At 36.3% G+C, this 19,392-nt stretch overlaps 1 protein-coding gene across 3 annotated transcripts in view; it reads left to right on the top strand.

The window, feature by feature from the left end:
• LOC126188916 (serine/threonine-protein kinase greatwall) overlaps positions 1 to 19,392 on the top strand; it is a 132,374-nt gene that overhangs the window by 55,767 nt on the left and 57,215 nt on the right. For all 3 annotated transcript variants that reach the window (XM_049930627.1, XM_049930628.1, XM_049930626.1), the window contains exons 5-6: positions 2,961 to 3,189; positions 19,005 to 19,114. In XM_049930627.1, the coding sequence (XP_049786584.1) occupies positions 2,961 to 3,189; positions 19,005 to 19,114 (339 nt within the window). The remainder of the gene's footprint in view (positions 1 to 2,960; positions 3,190 to 19,004; positions 19,115 to 19,392) is intronic.

Below are 19,392 nucleotides of genomic sequence, written 5' to 3'. Positions count from 1 at the left end.
AGAAAAAACTGCTAGAAATCATAAACCAAAACTTGCCTTTTGCACTTAAAAAGATTACTTACTTTTCTGATGGCAGTGCTGCACAATATAAAAATAAGAAAAACTTCCTTAATTTGTGTTTGCATAAAACTGATTTTGAAGTTGAGACAGAGAGGGAGTTCTTTGCAACATCCCATGGCAAGAGCACATGAGATGGCCTTGGCGGAACTGTTATGCAGCTAGCTGCTAAAGCCAGCTTACAAAGGCCATATGACCAACAAATCTTAACACCCAAATCACTTCATGTATTTGCCATGGAAAACATAAAAAACATTGACTTTGAATATTGCACAACAGAAGACAACGAACTGACCAAAGAATACTTACTTCCTCGGTTTAGGGACTCAGAAGTGATTGTGGGAACACAAAAGTTTCACTCATATAAACCCTGCACAGAGTCAAATTACTGTCAGGCCTTATCATTTGAGTCTCTTGAATATGTGACAACACTGAACCAAATAACACCGTCACATATGGAAAATATTACTGCTGGTTTTGTGACAGTAGCATATGACGACTCTTGGTGGCTAGGTTGCATTGAAGAAAAATACAATGACATGTACCGAATAAATTTTTTACACCCAAAGGGTCCAGCCCAGTCTTTTTACTATCCACAACCAAGATGTCCCAGGAAATACTCTTTTTACAAACAGCGAATCCAACAACAGCTACGGGAAGAACCTACACTTTAAGTGCTAAAGAAATGAAGTTGTCTTCTCTTTCTTTGGAAAAATATCTTAAAAGACCTCAAAAGAAACACGTTTAAATTATGTTACACCTACCCCCACTAAATACTAAGTTGTATAGATACCATGTGTATTAACTTTGTAAATACCAATTGGTATTAGAAATACAGTTCTATCCATGCAGATATCAACAAGTTAATCTTTTTCCCAAGTGAAATTACTTATATGCCAATTTCTAATATAAGGAACTTGTTGTAAATGATTACAAATAACACTGGAAAACCAAGAAAAAGAAAATCTCTGCCATTTACAACTAAGGATGAAGGTGAGTGGCTTTATTCAAAATTTTTACTTGTAGCATGTATACTACCAATTAAAATGTGTTCACTTCCTTCTGATGCATAGTAAAAGAATCATGAACATTAAATTAAAACAACACTATATTATTTAATGAATTAACAAACAATAAGAGGGTAACGTTGCATAAAAGGCTAATAAAATAATTTGTTTGTTAGAATTACATAGTCATACCTTAGTATACATAGCCTAGAAATAGTCTGCTTTTCACCTCACTAGTGTGTATTGCAGTAGTAAAATATTATTTTATACAAGAACCCATTGAGATTCCATCTTGAAATTTTGCATGCATGTAGTCAGTTAGACTGGACAACACACATAATTTTTATAAAGAAATCCGAGGGTACGTGTTTTGGAAGTTTCAAAACATGTTTTTTTGGAATAGTTTAAAAATTTCAGATTTAGGTAGCATAGTCATGTTACATATCAAATTGAAGGGAATTTATAGAGGAAAACAATGGTGCAATTCTGAGCTCTCTAAGTTGTATAGTATTTGAGCTACAGTATTTAAACAATCATAGATTGATCAAAAACAGAGTTTTTATTTTTAAACCCTTGAAAATCAAAAACCAAAGATCAGAAAAATTTGAAATCTCAAATTTAAACTAGCGTTAGTGGATACATTACCTGAAAAAAATTCACCCAAATCTGAGAGGTCATGATTCAAATCATGTAGTACAATTGGTTGATTTGACATGGAATGACCCATTTGTGCTATGACTTCCTAAATAAAAATTTATCCATTGAATAAAAGTAGTTGGTTAGAAATAAAATATTTATATGGTGCTTCCTTTTCCCATAAACAATTTCAACATTGAATGTATAAATGAACTCTGTCTTCCATTTGCACAATCGTCCAAACACATAAAAAGTAAATTTGACATTCCTACATCTCTGTGATCTCCATTTGTGATGCCTTGCCCTCCTCCTCCTCCTCTTCCTCCTCCTCCTCCGATGATACATTTTACATGTCTGGCATGTCATGTAATATTTTGTCTAATGTAATATCTTGTATAGACACCTTTTATTAACCTGACACATTCCACATCATTACGAAGTGTCGTATTCATGATCCATGGAACAAGTACTAATCTAATCTAATTTAATCTAATCTAATCAACACCTTTGTGCCTTTGGCCCACATTTGTATGCTAACATCAAAAGATAAGGATGACTCATTACAATTTGTTATAGGTAATGTCACTTTTAGTTACTTATAACAAAGCAGTCTTAAAGAGTATGACACTTGTGAACATTAAATACACCATTAATAGATCAAAATATAAACTCTAAACCACTTCTAACATATCTCCATTCCTCACTACCATGATTGTGAGAAAGAGTGCTGATGAACATGCTGTTTAGTGTCCAACAGTTTTAAAACCATTGATCCATCCAAGAAAAAATCATCATTTTGCTTTCCTATTTAAAAACTTTATTTGGTTGTGCACTTGGTATTCTCTTATATGCAGTAGTTTGCACCAGATGTTGATGTACCTCACAGTGTTTGAAACAGATAATGAACCAATTGTTAATGGTATATTAGATCGTATATACTGATTTAATCTGAAATTTTGTTTGATACCAAAACATTATTGGCAGAGGTGCTTCTGTGTTAAATAAGGTTGTCTTGCAAAAGTGCTACCAGTATGTTTCAACCAGCAAGTTTGAACTACTTATCCTCCTCCATTTTGGGAGGGACAATCAAACATTGCTGCAGCATCCAAAATAAACTTAACTTCACAATGGTTGCATCTAAAACTCTTTTTGTACAATGTATTTAACTTATTTTAGTATTTCCCTTTAGATTTCCATGCATGAAAAATAGGCAGAGGTACAAATAAGACATCTAAAATGTGTTATGTTGTGACATTGAAGGTAATGGAGTACATGGTCGGAGGTGATTTAAAATCGCTACTGATGGTGTACGGATACTTCGACGAAGCAATGGCAGCATTTTATGCAGCAGAAATCACGCTTGCTTTGGAATACTTACATGCACACAAGATAGTTCATAGAGATTTGAAACCTGACAATGTTCTACTTTGTCAGAGAGGCCACATTAAACTTACAGATTTTGGTTTGAGCAGAATTTCTCTGCGAAGAGGTAAGTTTAGTTATCTACTTTACCATATTTCTTATTATAGTATGTTTACGCGGGACTATTAAACCAGCAAATAAATTAAATACAAGAAAGTGAATCACAAAAAAGAAGGTAGAATGAAATCGGGAGAGTGATAGGATGGATAAGGCACTGATTTGAATTTGCCTTGTGTATGAAGATTGTGAGCACTCAGGGTAATGAAGGCTAACTCTGCCATAGAAAATCACATATAATAGTCGTTGATATCCAGTTGAGTGAGTAAGAATTGATATTTAATTACTTCCTTAAATTTTACTTTAATGCTTTTCTGAACTTCAGTCTAATTTTTGAACATGCTTCCATTACAATATATTTCAAGTCATAACTTAACTGAGTATTGTTTCTCTGTAACAGCAGCAGCACGAGCACTGTTAATTCTTATGCAGGAGTTCAGAACATTCATGAAAATATTAGGAGTCTGTTAATGTCAGTTGGCACCACCACACCTCTCCCCATAGCCAATGCCCATTGTCATTTAAATACACCATGCTTGTTTATACATTAAAACATAGATAAACTAAAATTTACATATGCATTAGAAAGTGAATCAACCTCTGTCATAATGTCCTCTCACTATACTGACAAGCTTATAAACGTATCTGGGATGTAGCTTTGTTTGGAATTGAAACGTGGACAGATGAGAGGAGGATGAAAGCTGTAGAAATGAAGTGTTGAGATAAGAGTTTTATGGCACAACTTGTCTAGAAGGACTAGATTGATGGGACACAACCCTGAGGCATCAAGGAATGATTAATGGAGTAACGGTGGGAAATATGGTGTGCAAAAATTGCTGAAAGATACCAAGGCTTGAGTGGAGTAAGCAATTTAAAGTAGATACGGGGTACAGTAGTTGTGCAGAGGTGAAGAAGCCTGTAAAGCTTGGGTAGCTATGTCAAAGCAGCCTTCAGACTGGTGATAACATTAACAACCCAAAACTGCAAGAACATTTTACAAATTGTAGTACTTTGTTGTCTTAGCAATAACATTTTGGTGTAAAGGATCTGAAAGGACTTACTGTACAAAAACAGTGAACATATCATGCAGATTTGATTGTTGATCAGTCTCTTGAAGCCTGTTCAATGACAGTGCAACTGTCAGTCAGTCAGTCAGTCAGTCATTCAGTCATTGGAGATTTTAAAAAAAAGGTCACATCACCAAGACCTTTGCTCATGCTACAATTAAGAGCTCCTTTAACACATACAGACACAGATTCTCTCATTTACTTTACTATGATTCCTCATCCTAAGAACCAGTGGCATTGTAAACACATAATAAGATGTGCCTCTATCTCTGTTATAGACTTCACAAATCTGAAATGTCTGATAAGCAATAATTTCTTGACTGTTAAAAGTCTCAAGCCTTGCTACAGTCTCTAATTGACTCGATGCTGTTTGTAGCACACTTGCCAACTTACTGGATAACGGCGCAAAATTTCAATTTGTTATTACAAATTTAATGTTTTCGTTTGACTCACCCTCGTACTTAACCGTCAGTCGATGAGCAGCCAGACTTGTGGCAACAGAATCGACACAGACAGATCATGACACGTTACTATAGGAGGAGAAGGCACTCATGCCTTACAGTTTATAAAGCTGTTGATAGTGTTACTATTAGTACAAAGAATAGTGTAGGTGCCCAAGAGATTCTGCAAAACCCTTGAGTTTACTGAATTTTGCGCTAATGAACTCAGATGCTAAGGGACATGGTAATGGTTGGGTTACTGTGGCTGTAGTACATGGTGCTCAAGTAGAGACTGTAGCAAGGCTTGAGACTTTTAACATTCAAGAAATTATTGCTTATCAGACATTTCAGATTTGTGAAGTCTTTAACAGAGATAGAGGCACATCTTATTATATGTTTACCTTTTCCATTGGTTCTTAGGACGAGGAATCATCATAAAGTAAATGAGTCAGAGTCTGTGTCTGTATGTGTTCAAAGGGCTATTAATTGTAGCAAGATTAAAGTTGTTGGTAAAGTGATCCATTATTATAGAAACTGAAATTAAGTACCGATCCTTTCCTTATCTCCCGTGAGACTTCTTTTAAAAATAAATATAAAATTATAATGCTAAGAATCTTAAAGCCACATTAAAAGTACACTTTTATCATCTTTTTGTGTTATGAAGTTAAGCACTCTGTAGTACATGGCCTTCCCCTTTGTAAATTGCTGACATTTGCATATTTCAGGAGGCCTTATTTATATGATCATCTATCTATTATGATGTTAAGTGTTTGCTTGTAACACTTATGTATGTACTGTATAACATAATACAATAATTCTGTATAGGATAAAGACTATAGTTTGAGTAGTGACGTGAGGAAACACAATCAGCTGCAGCATAGAAGCAGCATGTAGTGTGCACTCTACATAGTAGCAGGAAATGCAGAAATGGGCAATGTGCAGAGATTTCGTTATTGTATAAATTCATTTTACAGAAAGATTTTTATAATTTTATTCTTATTGATCCCACTGTAATTGATACTGTATAGTGCTACTGTAATGATTTTATATTGCTTGATAATTGTTTCAATCAAAACTGTTAACAAAGAAAGGTTTATTGTATCAGCAGCTATTTTATGAGGTGAGAATGAGAACCAGCATGCCATTTGCCTAGAAAATTGTGCTAAACTGCCTAAAAACCAAACTTAAGCTAGACAATGTTCCCAGCCAGTGGCCATTATTCTGGAGTGACATTTCCATATCGATTTGGATTACTTCCCTGCTATGAAGCCACTGTGCTGTCTGTTAATTTATTAGAACTAGTCCCTCTTGAGAAATCTGTTCCCAGGTTTGATCAGTCATTTAAAAAGAAATATAATTTTAGAGTATTGTCCCAGGTGGTTACATTTCAAAGAGAAAAAGAGAAACTACATTCAATCAACAGAGAAGTCAGTTGTCCATGAATGAACTGCAAAGACCATAGTGTGTGATTGTAATTATTGTGCAGTCAAAATAACTTGCAACTTTTGACAGTTTGTTCTGGTGAAGGGGACGTAATGTTCCTCACTTAGCACTGGTGACAAGCTAGCTTCCCCTCCTGTGCAGCCATCAGGTCAGCAGATGTTGTGCAGCTGTTGCTGTCCCAATCAGTAACAAATAGTGCATGGTGTCAGTTGTCAGTTGCTTCCCATTTGTCGTTTCCCATTGTGAAGTGTATTGTTTTAGAGCATTGGACTGTTCTGCATTTGTCGGTTCTTGTTGTGAACTAGTGTTTCTGTATCAGCATTGTTCTAGTAGTGGTGTATTGTGTCTCAGTAGGAGGTTTACCACAAAAGAGGTTGTGGCTTAGGACTTGTTTGCTGTCATCAAGGTATCAATGTTGGGAAAGGAAATTTCATCCGCATCCAAGGTGACTGATTTGTGTGAATACTTTGAGCTGTAGAACAAATGATGGGTTTTTGAATTTGGAAGTTTCAAGACTAATGGACAGAAATGCCATAAATATACAGTGTGGATGTTTGGAAAGGAAGGTCAGAATGATGAAGCAGTATCATGTCATTGTTTCCTGGAAACAATGGCAAGAAAGGAAGTTGTGACAGATGTGTAACCAAGATTGATGCATTCCAGCTGGATGCATTCTGCAGAAATGAGTATGGTTATCATCAACCCAATGAGTACCCTACATCAGATATATTTATTTTTAGCTTCCAAAAAGCAGAGCTTTTTAGAGTACACCACCTCTTCAAAAATGTGTGTGTGAGCTTGGTTTTCAGCATGAAAAATTTCTTCCAGAAAAGTGACATTATGGCCTGGTGGTGCCAGTACAGGTGTGCGATGGGCAGCATTTTCTTTGGAGACATCCTGTTGCTTGACGAGACGTGGGTTAATGCCTGACTTAACAAAAGCATTGAGAGACAAGAATGGTAGGACAATTGTCCATCCTGCTGGCTTGCCCCTGCTATCATTCCAAACTGTTTTTTGCTGCAACTTTCCGGGAAGAAAAATCAATATTGGGAAGAAATTATCATCACAATTAATGGAATTGTTTTCTGATTTTCCACTCCAAAATATTCTCCTGATTTAAGCAATAGCTATGGACCTTCCACCTTATCACTTCATTCTCTCAGATAAAGCATTTAGTATTGTTGTGAAATAGGGGAGAAAGTGTTACAGATTAGTGATTTGGGGTAGGATATATCAAGAACAATTGTTTTTTTAGTTATGATAAGATCTTTTCATGACATTTTGACCACCAAATTTCTCCTCCGAATGCCTAAATATTTTGTTGACTCTCTCCTGCATAGGGAGAAATGACATCGCTATAAAATAAGTAAGAGCTCACACGAAAAGGTTTTTTCCAACATTCTGTTTGAGAGTGGAACAATTGAGAAATAGTCTGGAAGTGGTTGTATAAACCCTCTAGCAAGCTCTTAAATGTGGACTGCCTCACAGTCGTGCAGATTTTAGATATAAGAAAGCTCCAACAGTGCAATGGAGACAAGTGGTTACTTTACTTTGGGCACAGATTTCCTGCCAACATAAAAAAATGCAATCTGGCATGAATGAGAAATTCTCAGTGGAATTGGTAAAGCTTTACAAATCAAATACACAACACTACCACATCAACAAGCTTGCCTTGGTTAAAGGACACAGGATTCGTCCCTATCATTCCCACTTCAGTCCAGTTTTATTTATAAGCTACAACCAGGTGTAAATGTTGATGAAAGAAGCTATGTTAGCTCACAAGTCTGGTTTAAAGTTCTGAAACTTACCAATATAGTGGTAGGAGGATTTCTGAAATATTGCTGCAAGGAAGAATTGTAGGTGTATGGTAATTTCTGTTGGCTTCAGCACCAATCACACAGCTAGCCAAGCATATTAAGACAACTGCTTCTGAGTCAGAGAGATATGCCGACCCCGAATAGAATGTGCCCAGTGGATTGACAATGAGGGGTCAGTGTGCCGGCGAGGATGTGATTCGTAGGTGGTTTCTACATAGTACATATAGTACATAGGCGGATTGGATACACTGCTTTAGTATGAGGTGGCGGGGTTAACAGGAGGCTGATGGCAGCTGTTTGGTCTCTGTTAACACTCACTCACCATCAGCAGCATCCAGCACAAGTTCCAGATCCAAGGAAGTGGACAGCAGTGATTTGTGCCTTTCTGTCACATCATTTAATAAATTACTGATTGATGTAAGTTGGGTATTTCACTCATTTATTAACATGCATTTCCCAACGTGCAGAAAATAGGTGTGGCACCAGGGCTCCCCCACCCTTGGTCCATTCATGACTACTAAAAGTTGTAAGTTATTTTAGTTGCACCATACTATATTTGTCACTCTTGAAAGAATGTTGCTGAATTGGAGCATGTTATCACCATATGGTTCACTTGCTGCATGTATACCATTTATCTAATCGTGGTAAACTGCTGCTTCAGATTTGACTCCGTTTGTTGTGTTGTCTCACTATCTACATCTCTGTGATATTGATGGAAAGACTAAGAAAATAACCTCATCATTTAATGTCATATCGATGCGCAGAACAGTACTTAGAACGATGGTGATGGTGATGGTGATGGTGATGGTGATGGTGATGATACAGTGCAGGCCCTACAGCAGTGAAGCAGGCATTACATTTTTACTCTTTTGTTGCACTCTAAATTAGTTAATTTTTGTGTTGTAAAGTGAAAAATGAAGCAATATCTAGTGTGTTGTGAGAATTTCTTACAACTTGCAGAATGAATTTTCATGAGATATTTCATCATTTATGACATGTCTCAGTTTTGCAGTCATCACAAGGCCTTGTTGTCACAAAAGATTGTTAGTCAAATGATGTGAATTTTACACAATTGACTAATTTTTACAAAGCGTTCGGGATTATAGGAAGTCAGCTCAATCAGCTCAAAACTGTGTTAATGGTAGACTCAGTGTAAGTGAAAAATCAGATCACTTCCTATTGATGTCAAATTGTGGTTAAATATGCAAACAATAATTTCCTCTCTCTGGCCAAGAATATACTGTGGATATAATAGAGGGAAACAGTCCACGTGGGAAAAATATATCTAAAAACAAAGATGTTGTGACTTGCCAAACGAAAGCGCTGGCAGGTTGATAGACACACAAACATACACACAAAATTCAAGCTTTTGCAACCAACTGTTGCTTCATCAGGAAAGAAGGAAGGAGAGGGAAAGACGAAAGGATGTGGGTTTTAAGGGAGAGGGTAAGGAGTCATTCCAATCCCGGGAGTGGAAAGACTTACCTTAGGGGGAAAAAAGGACAGGTATACACTCGCGCGCACACACACCCATATCCAACCGCACATACACATATACTGTGATGAATATCTGTGACAAATTAGAACTGTGTGCTGGACCGGTACTTGAATCTTGATCCCAGCTTTTTGTGGACAGTACTGTACCAGTTGTACAAATAAGGCAGCGTTTCCTAATGTTTCAGAGACCATTACCCCTGAGTGCAATCATATATTAGCTATTAGCCCCCCTTTCCCATCTCCTACCCCACCGTCATCATTAGTGCCTAACTAAACTCCAGAATGAAAAGAAATTTTCTTTGAACATTTTGCTTTTTAAAATGGTGAAAGGTAAATTATATTTAGTTTAACAGGTGTTTCATTAAACCACACGAGCTCTACTCACAGCTCCTTCTCAGAAAAGAAAGCTAGCAATCCACATTGAGGGTAAACATGAGTTACAGAAAATGCTTGCTCTGCACCACTCCTCTCCCTATTGGCACTTGCTTCAACCACTCCCTGTACACCCATTTAGAATCAACTAAATTAAAACTTGTACAGCGTACTTAGGCTTACTGTTTGTAAATCGCTGGATTTCTGAAGTCCTTACTTCTGAACTGTGAGAAATTGGAAGACTTTAAGCCCCCAATGCTTTGTATGTTACCATTGCCACTAAATAATAATAATAATAATAATAATAATAATAATAATAATAATAATAAACCTAAAGATCAAGCAGACACAGCAAACCTAGCTAAATATCGCCCCATAACATGCCTACCAACAATATACAAAATATTAACTTCAGTCATCACACAGAAATTAATGACACATACAACACAGAACAAAATTATAAATGAAGAACAAAAAGGCTGCTGCAAAGGAGCACGAGGATGTAAAGAGCAACTGATAATAGATACAGAGGTGACATATCAAGCTAAAACTAAACAAAGGTCCCTACACTACGCATACATTGATTACCAAAAAGCCTTTGATAGTGTACCCCACTCATGGTTACTACAGATATTGGAAATATACAAAGTAGATCCTAAATTGATACAGTTTCTAAACATAGTAATGAAAAACTGGAAAACCACACTTAATATCCAAACAAATTCAGATAACATCACATCACAGCCAATACAGATTAAGCGTGGAATATACCAAGGAGACTCATTAAGTCCCTTCTGGTTCTGTCTTGCTCTGAACCCACTATCCAACATGCTAAATAATACAAATTATGGATACAATATTACTGGAACATACCCACACAAAATCACACATTTGCTATACATGGATGATCTAAAACTACTGGCAGCAACAAATCAACAACTCAACCAATTACTAAAGATAACAGAAGTATTCAGCAATGATATAAATATGGCTTTTGGAACAGACAAATGTAAGAAAAATAGCATAGTCAAGGGAAAACACACTAAACAAGAAGATTACATATTGGATAACCACAGCGACTGCATAGAAGCGATGGAAAAAACAGATGCCTATAAATATCTAGGATACAGACAAAAAATAGGAATAGATAATACAAATGTTAAAGAAGAACTAAAAGAAAAATATAGACAAAGACTAACAAAAATACTGAAAACAGAATTGACAGCAAGAAACAAGACAAAAGCTATAAATACTTATGCTATACCAGTATTGACCTACTCATTTGGAGTAGTGAAATGAAGTGACACAGACCTAGAAGCACTCAATACACTTACACGATCACAATGCCACAAATATAGAATACATCACATACATTCAGCAACAGAAAGATTCACATTAAGCAGAAAGGAAGGTGGAAGGGGATTTATAGATATAAAAAACCTACATTATGGACATAATAGAGGGAAACATTCCACGTGGGAAAAATATATTTAAAAAGAAAGATGATGAGACTTACCAAACAAAAGCGCTGGCAGGTCGATAGACACACAAACAAACACAAACATACACACAAAATTCTAGCTTTCGCAACCAACGGTTGCCTCGTCAGGAAAGGGGGAAGGAGAAGGAAAGACAAAAGGATATGGGTTTTAAGGGAGAGGGTAAGGAGTCATTCCAATCCCGGGAGCGGAAAGACTTACCTTAGGGGGAAAAAAAGGACAGGTATACACTTGCACACACACACATATCCATCCACACATACACAGACACAAGCAGACATCTTGTCTGCTTGTGTCTGTGTATGTATGGATGGATATGTGTGTGTGTGTGCAAGTGTATACCTGTCCTTTTTTTCCCCCTAAGGTAAGTCTTTCCGCTCCCGGGATTGGAATGACTCCTTACCCTCTCCCTTAAAACCCATATCCTTTTGTCTTTCCTTCTCCTTCCCTCTTTCCTGACGAGGCAACCGTTGGTTGCGAAAGCTAGAATTTTGTGTGTATGTTTGTGTTTGTTTGTGTGTCTATCGACCTGCCAGCACTTTTGTTTGGTAAGTCACTACATTATGGACAGGTAGACAATTTAAGAAAATTCTTTCTAGAACGAGCAGAAACTAGCAAAATACACAAAGCAATCACTCATATAAATACATCAGCTACACCATTGCAATTTCATAACCACTTCTACAACCCTTTAGATCACATAACATCAACAGATACAAAGAAAGTAAATTGGAAAAAGAAAACACCACATGGCAAGCACCCGTATCATCTAACACAGCCACACATAGATCAAGACGCATCCAACACATGGCTAAGAAAAGGCAATATATACAGTGAGACGGAAGGATTCATGATCGCAATACAGGATCAAACAATAAACACCAGATATTACAAAAAGCATATTATTAAAGATCCCAACACCACAACAGATAAATGCAGACTTTGCAAACAACAAATAGAAACAGTAGATCACATCACAAGCGGATGTACAATACTAGCAAATACAGAATACCCCAGAAGACATGACAATGTAGCAAAAATAACACATCAACAACTTGCCATAAAACATAAACTAATAAAACAACACGTTCCCACATACAAGTACACACCACAAAATGTACTGGAGAATGATGAATACAAATTATACTGGAACAGAACGATTATAACAGATAAAACAACACCACATAACAAACCTGACATCATACTCACCAATAAAAAGAAGAAATTAACACAACTAATTGAAATATCCATACCCAACACAACAAATATACAGAAGAAAACAGGAGAAAAAATTGAAAAATACATCCAACTGGCTGAGGAAGTCAAGGACATGTGGCATCAGGATAAAGTCGACATTATCCCAATTATACTATCAACTACAGGAGTCATACCTCACAATATTCACCAGTACATCAATGCAATACAGCTACATCCAAACATATATATACAACTACAAAAATCTGTAATTATTGATACATGTTCAATGACCCGAAAGTTCCTAAATGCAATATAACATATACCATACAGTTACAAGGAAGTCACGCTTGATCGAGGTCCGCGTCACATTCCATTTTTAACCAGACTTAACAGTCTGAGAAAAAAAATGTCAATAATAATAATAATAATAATAATAATAATAATAATAAAACTAAACAAAGGTCCCTACACTACGCATACATTGATTACCAAAAAGCCTTTGATAGTGTACCCCACTCATGGTTACTACAGATTTTGGAAATATACAAAGTAGATCCTAAATTGATACACTTTCTAAACACAGTAATGAAAAACTGGAAAACCACACTTAATATCCAAACAAATTCAGATAGCATCACATCACAGCCAATACAGATTAAGCGTGGAATATACCAAGGAGACTCATTAAGTCCTTTCTGGTTCTGTCTTGCTCTGAACCCACTATCCAACATGCTAAATAATACAAATTATGGATACAATATTACTGGAACATATCCACACAAAATCACACATTTGCTATACATGGATGATCTAAAACTACTGGCAGCAACAAATCAACAACTCAACCAATTACTAAAGATAACAGAAGTATTCAGCAATGATATAAATATGGCTTTTGGAACAGACAAATGTAAGAAAAATAGCATAGTCAAGGGCAAACACACTAAACAAGAAGATTACATATTGGATAACCACAGCGACTGCATAGAAGCGATGGAAAAAACAGATGCCTATAAATACCTAGGATACAGACAAAAAATAGGAATAGATAATACAAATATTAAAGAAGAACTAAAAGAAAAATATAGACAAAGACTAACAAAAATACTGAAAACAGAATTGACAGCAAGAAACAAGACAAAAGCTATAAATACTTATGCTATACCAGTATTGACCTACTCATTTGGAGTAGTGAAATGGAGTGACACAGACCTAGAAGCACTCAATACACTTACACGATCACAATGCCACAAATATAGAATACATCACATACACTCAGCAACAGAAAGATTCACATTAAGCAGAAAGGAAGGTGGAAGGGGATTTATAGATATAAAAAACCTACATTATGGACAGGTAGACAATTTAAGAAAATTCTTTCTAGAACGAGCAGAAACTAGCAAAATACACAAAGCAATCACTCATATAAATACATCAGCTACACCATTGCAATTTCATAACCACTTCTACAACCCTTTAGATCACATAATATCAACAGATACAAAGAAAGTAAATTGGAAAAAGAAAACACTACACGGCAAGCACCCGTATCATCTGACACAGCCACACATTGATCAAGACGCATCCAACACATGGCTAAGGAAAGGCAATATATACAGTGAGACGGAAGGATTCATGATCGCAATACAGGATCAAACAATAAACACCAGATATTACAGCAAGCATATTATTAAAGATCCCAACACCACAACAGATAAATGCAGACTTTGCAAACAACAAATAGAAACAGTAGATCACATCACAAGCGGATGTACAATACTAGCAAATACAGAATACCCCAGAAGACATGACAATGTAGCAAAAATAATACATCAACAACTTGCCATAAAACATAAACTAATAAAACAACACGTTCCCACATACAAGTACACACCACAAAATGTACTGGAGAATGATGAATACAAATTATACTGGAACAGAACGATTATAACAGATAAAACAACACCACATAACAAACCTGACATCATACTCACCAATAAAAAGAAGAAATTAACACAACTAATTGAAATATCCATACCCAACACAACAAATATACAGAAGAAAACAGGGGAAAAAATTGAAAAATACATCCAACTGGCTGAGGAAGTCAAGGACATGTGGCATCAGGATAAAGTCGACATTATCCCAATTATACTATCAACTACAGGAGTCATACCTCACAATATTCACCAGTACATCAATGCAATACAGCTACATCCAAACATATATATACAATTACAAAAATCTGTAATTATTGATACTTGTTCAATTACCCGAAAGTTCCTAAATGCAATATAACATATACCATACAGTTACAAGGAAGTCACGCTTGACCGAGGTCCGCGTCATGTTCCATTTTTAACCAGACATAAGTCTGAGAAAAAAAGTAGTTAAATAATAATAATAATAATTTGTAGGCCCTACAGCAGTGTAGCAGCATTACATAGTTGCTCTTATGTTGTGCTCTCAATTAGTTCATTTACTGTTGTGAAGTGAATAATGAAGCAGTATTAGTCTATTGCAGGAACTTCTTACCACTTGGAAAAGGCATTTTCATGAGATATTTCATGATATGTGATGCGTTTCAATTTACCATCATAGATGCTAGGTAAAAAGTGCAAAGTATGTGTGTATTGGTTGGACTATGTGAGGAAGATGTTCATACATTCAGCAATATAGGAAAAGATAGATTGCTACTTACCATAAAGATCACATGTTAAGTTGCAGACAGGCACAATTAAGACACTTGCACATAATCTTTCGGCCACAGCCTTCATCAGAAAAAGCGAGAGGAACACATACCATTCATTCACACAAGCAAGTATACCTCAGGCACACATGACTGCTAATTCCCAGAGTTAGTGGTCACGTGTGCATGAGATGTGCTTGCTTTTGTGAATGAATGGTGTATGTTTCTCTTTCTTTTTCTGATGAAGGTTGTGGCCAAAAACTTATGTGAAAGTGTCTTTTAATTGTGCCTGTCTGCTACTTATAGTGTCATCTATATGGTAAGTAGCAATCTGTCTTTACCTACATTGTTGACATTTGAACCTGGAGTTTCTGTTATTTGTTCATAGATTCAAAGATACGAACACTCTGTGAAAAAAGAAGGAGAAATCTTAAAACTATAATTACAAAAGTGTTGAGATGGGGGAAATGGTGGTTGCGGAAAACAACACAAAGGTGGTTGTCAGAAAGTTGCGTGACTAGATGAATGTCATTTTTTTGACAACTAAACACAAACTTGAGCTTGCGGCAGTGGAAACAAGGAGGGGTGAAGTAAAAAAGAAAGAAAAAAAAAGAAAAAAGAAAAAAAAACACCTGAATTACATTGTGGATTAAAATGCAGCCTAGCCCTTCATTGATCTTCCAGATAAAAACCTATGGCTCATGCTTGAGGAAGTCAGCGAAGCGGTACTGCAAAGTGGCCTTTGAATTACTATTTGATATTACTCTCATAAATGTTCATACTTTGTATGTTCAAATCACAAGGCAAAAATTGTTATCATTGCTTTCATTGACAATGTTCAGGAGACAACTATGAAAGGGAATCACAAACTGTTTGAAGCCACTGTGAGACGATGACGTAACAGCTGTTAGTAGAAACTCTCCAAAGCAGGTGAGTGAAAACATGCTATCAAACATAGCAAACAGTTAGCATTGAAATGCCAGATTTGTCCTCAGAATTTCATTTTATCGACTGTTCTTTTGCAATGCGCAAATGTGTAACAATGAAAGTGTTTTATTTTAATGATTAAGGCAGTTATGTAACATGTAGTTGGAGTTCCTATTTGCCAATATCATTTTCCTCAGAAGTAGGAGTGTGCATCAAGAATGATGCCCATGGCCATATAAAACTTCTAGTGCATCTTAAGCTTAAAACGGTCCCTGTATGTCATATCTGACCACAATATATTTATCAGATTAAAACCAGTTTTTACAGTTTGGTGCTTGATCAGATATACAAGCTTCAATTTTTTAAAATAATATGAAAGAAAAAAGAAAAAAAGTCAACATCAAGAAGAAAAATTTGCCAAAATGCTGCCAGCGGTCAAAGCGTGGAAAGTGCATTGCACATGTGGATCTGGTACCACATTGATGATGATGATGTTTTTCAAAGAATTATTGTTCCCTGAAAATGAACTGCCCCTAAATTTTGAGAAAATACACTGTATTTAACTCCATACAACAAATAGTAATACCAACACATTGGCAGGAGACAATAAATAGGGTAGAATGCTCGAAATTTTTGGGTATTCACATTGATGAAAACTTGTTGTGGAAGAAGCATATTACTGAGTTTTTCTAGCAGTTAAGTTCAGCTACTTTTGCTCTTTATATGATTGGTAGTCATGGAAACAAACAAATCAACCTCCTTACATATTTTATCAATGAAAATAATCGATGTTTGGAAACGTAATAGGGTAAATAAAAAAATCTACTCACCAAGCAGTGGCAGGAGAACACACATACAAAAGGTATTTGTATGCAAGCTTTTGGAGCCAATGGGTCGTTCTTGTGGCAGAAGGGTTGAAGGGGATGGAACAGGGGTGAAGAAAAACGACTGGTGAGGTTTAGGAAAAGGAGTTTATGATTCATTACGCAGCACAGCATAGCCTTTTCTTGATCATCTTTGAGCAGTTTAGTTGCAGATTTGAATCTCTGTCTTACCCTGTCTTCGAGTTTTACTCTCTCAGGTTTTCAGATCTCGCCCAGTGCAGTCACCAACAGTCAGTCTTTCCTTTTCACCCCGTCTGGTAAGTCTCCCCTGACCCAGGGTTTTGGGTGACTTTTCTGATCTCTACCCCTTTTCCTAAACCTCATCAGACCTTTTCCTGTACCCCCTCTTACTTCCCCTTCAACCCATCTGCTGGGACGAGGAGCCACTGGCTCTGAAAGCTTGCATATGTAATACCTTTTACATGTGTGTTCTCCTGCCACTGCTTGCTGAATAGACTTTTTTATCTGTCCTTACATATTTTGCATTTTTTCCACTCAGAGTTTTGAGGAATAATTTTGTGGTGTAACTCAAAACTTACAAAGTGCGAATTACACAAAAATGGGTAGTAAGAATAATAAGTGATGTTCACTTGTGGATATCATGTAGGTACCTCTCCAAGGAGTGAGGCATTGTATCTGCACTGCCACAATACATATATTTGCTAATGAAACTCATCATAACTGATTCATCACAACTTGAGAAGAGCAGTGATGTCCACACCTTCAGCACTAGAGGAAAAAATTACATTTATTACCCATTATTGAAGCTGTCAGTGACTCAGAAAGACGTTCAACATGCACCAACAAAATTTTTTTGATCACTTGCCCAGTGACATGAAAGGTCTGATGGGTAGAAAAGCAAGTTTTAAATCTAACCTAGACATTTCTCCTGAACAACTTGTCCTGTTCAACAGGCGAATTTCTGTTTAAAAAGTGGTAGCCTGAAAAAAAAAGAGTTCCTATGTGAAGTTGCATGAGTAGGACTAAAAAATTGTGTGATCATTAATGTTAACCGCATCATGTTTATAGCCCATAAACCTGTGTACATCGCATAAACTAAATGGTTCCATATTATTTTGATAAAAGGACTAGTCAGATGATCTATGGAACCCGTAACTAACTAACTAGCACTGACTGCTGATGACAGTCTCAAATGAGAAATATTGAAATAGGCAACCCCCTGTATTTGAAAAGATTCTGACCACTCTAAGCACATAGTGGCCCAGACATTGACTGAATTACTGTTAGATTATATGTTGTACACACTGTGGAATTAACTCTGATTTATAAAAACTGTAAAAGAACAGATATTGAATGAAAGGGAAAATTCACTTGAGGAAACTGTAAAATCATGAGACAGAATATCTGACCAGTGTTTACCTTTAGGAGGTGAAAGACTGTATTTAGTAATGTCAGTAGACACACAAACAAATGTGACAACTGGCATTATTGTTTGTAAAACTTGAAAACAGACATGCCTTTGCCTCCTTTTTTACACACTCACACGCGCTACCTTGTTTACATATTTTAAGTGCAAAGTTGGGGAGATAAACATTGACTAAGATAAGTGTTTAAATAGTTTTGTGTACAAATATATAATTCTGAAATGATTGGTGTAACTTCACTGTTCCCAGTAGAGTGGAACTGAACCCTTCATCTTCCTTGTAGCTGTGATAAAAACTGGTTATATATTTGAGACAAGCTTTTTACTATTAGAACATGTGAGTACTGGTGTTGGAAGATATATTAATTAAAGGAAAAGATGTTTTGCATTTTTCGTTCTGTATAAGTGATGGTTACTACAGGAACAAATTATTGAAATGTAGACATACAAAATGCTTGCATTAGTCCCAGGAAATTTGATTCCTTCAGAGGGGAACACCCATCACTTGTTTCATGCATTTCATTTATTTAAAACAGTTTTCCCATTGAGCAATGATATACATGATTGAAATTATTTTGTGCATTAAATATTCGTTTGATTTGTTTTCAGATTTGGAAGTATCAGATCTACTGAAAGATTCTCCTGATAGTGTCAGTGTCGCGACATTATCTAAGAGGACACCTGGCCAACTCCTTTCACTTACATCACGCCTTTCATTTGTAAGTTCCTGGTACATTGCTTTTGTGGGGTCAACCTTTCTCATTGAAACAGTTTTTCAGCTATATGTATGTCATTACAGACATAGGCACGCAGTTTATCCCTGAACAGCAACAGGTGTCACTTCTAGATATTTCTGTCTTTTAATTGATCTGGCTGGTGGTGATGCTGAACAGTGTGCTCGTGTAAGATTGTGTTTCCCCTCATCCTCACCCTCATCACCCTCACACTTTCCCTCACACTTAACCCAAACAACCCCTCCTACCCTCCCCTCTAAACC

This window comes from Schistocerca cancellata, chromosome 5 (assembly GCF_023864275.1).
Source record: "Schistocerca cancellata isolate TAMUIC-IGC-003103 chromosome 5, iqSchCanc2.1, whole genome shotgun sequence".
Lineage (NCBI taxonomy): Eukaryota > Metazoa > Arthropoda > Insecta > Orthoptera > Acrididae > Schistocerca > Schistocerca cancellata.
The sequence above is the reverse complement of the archived record's forward strand: the minus strand, read 5'-3'. Positions and strand labels throughout refer to the sequence as shown.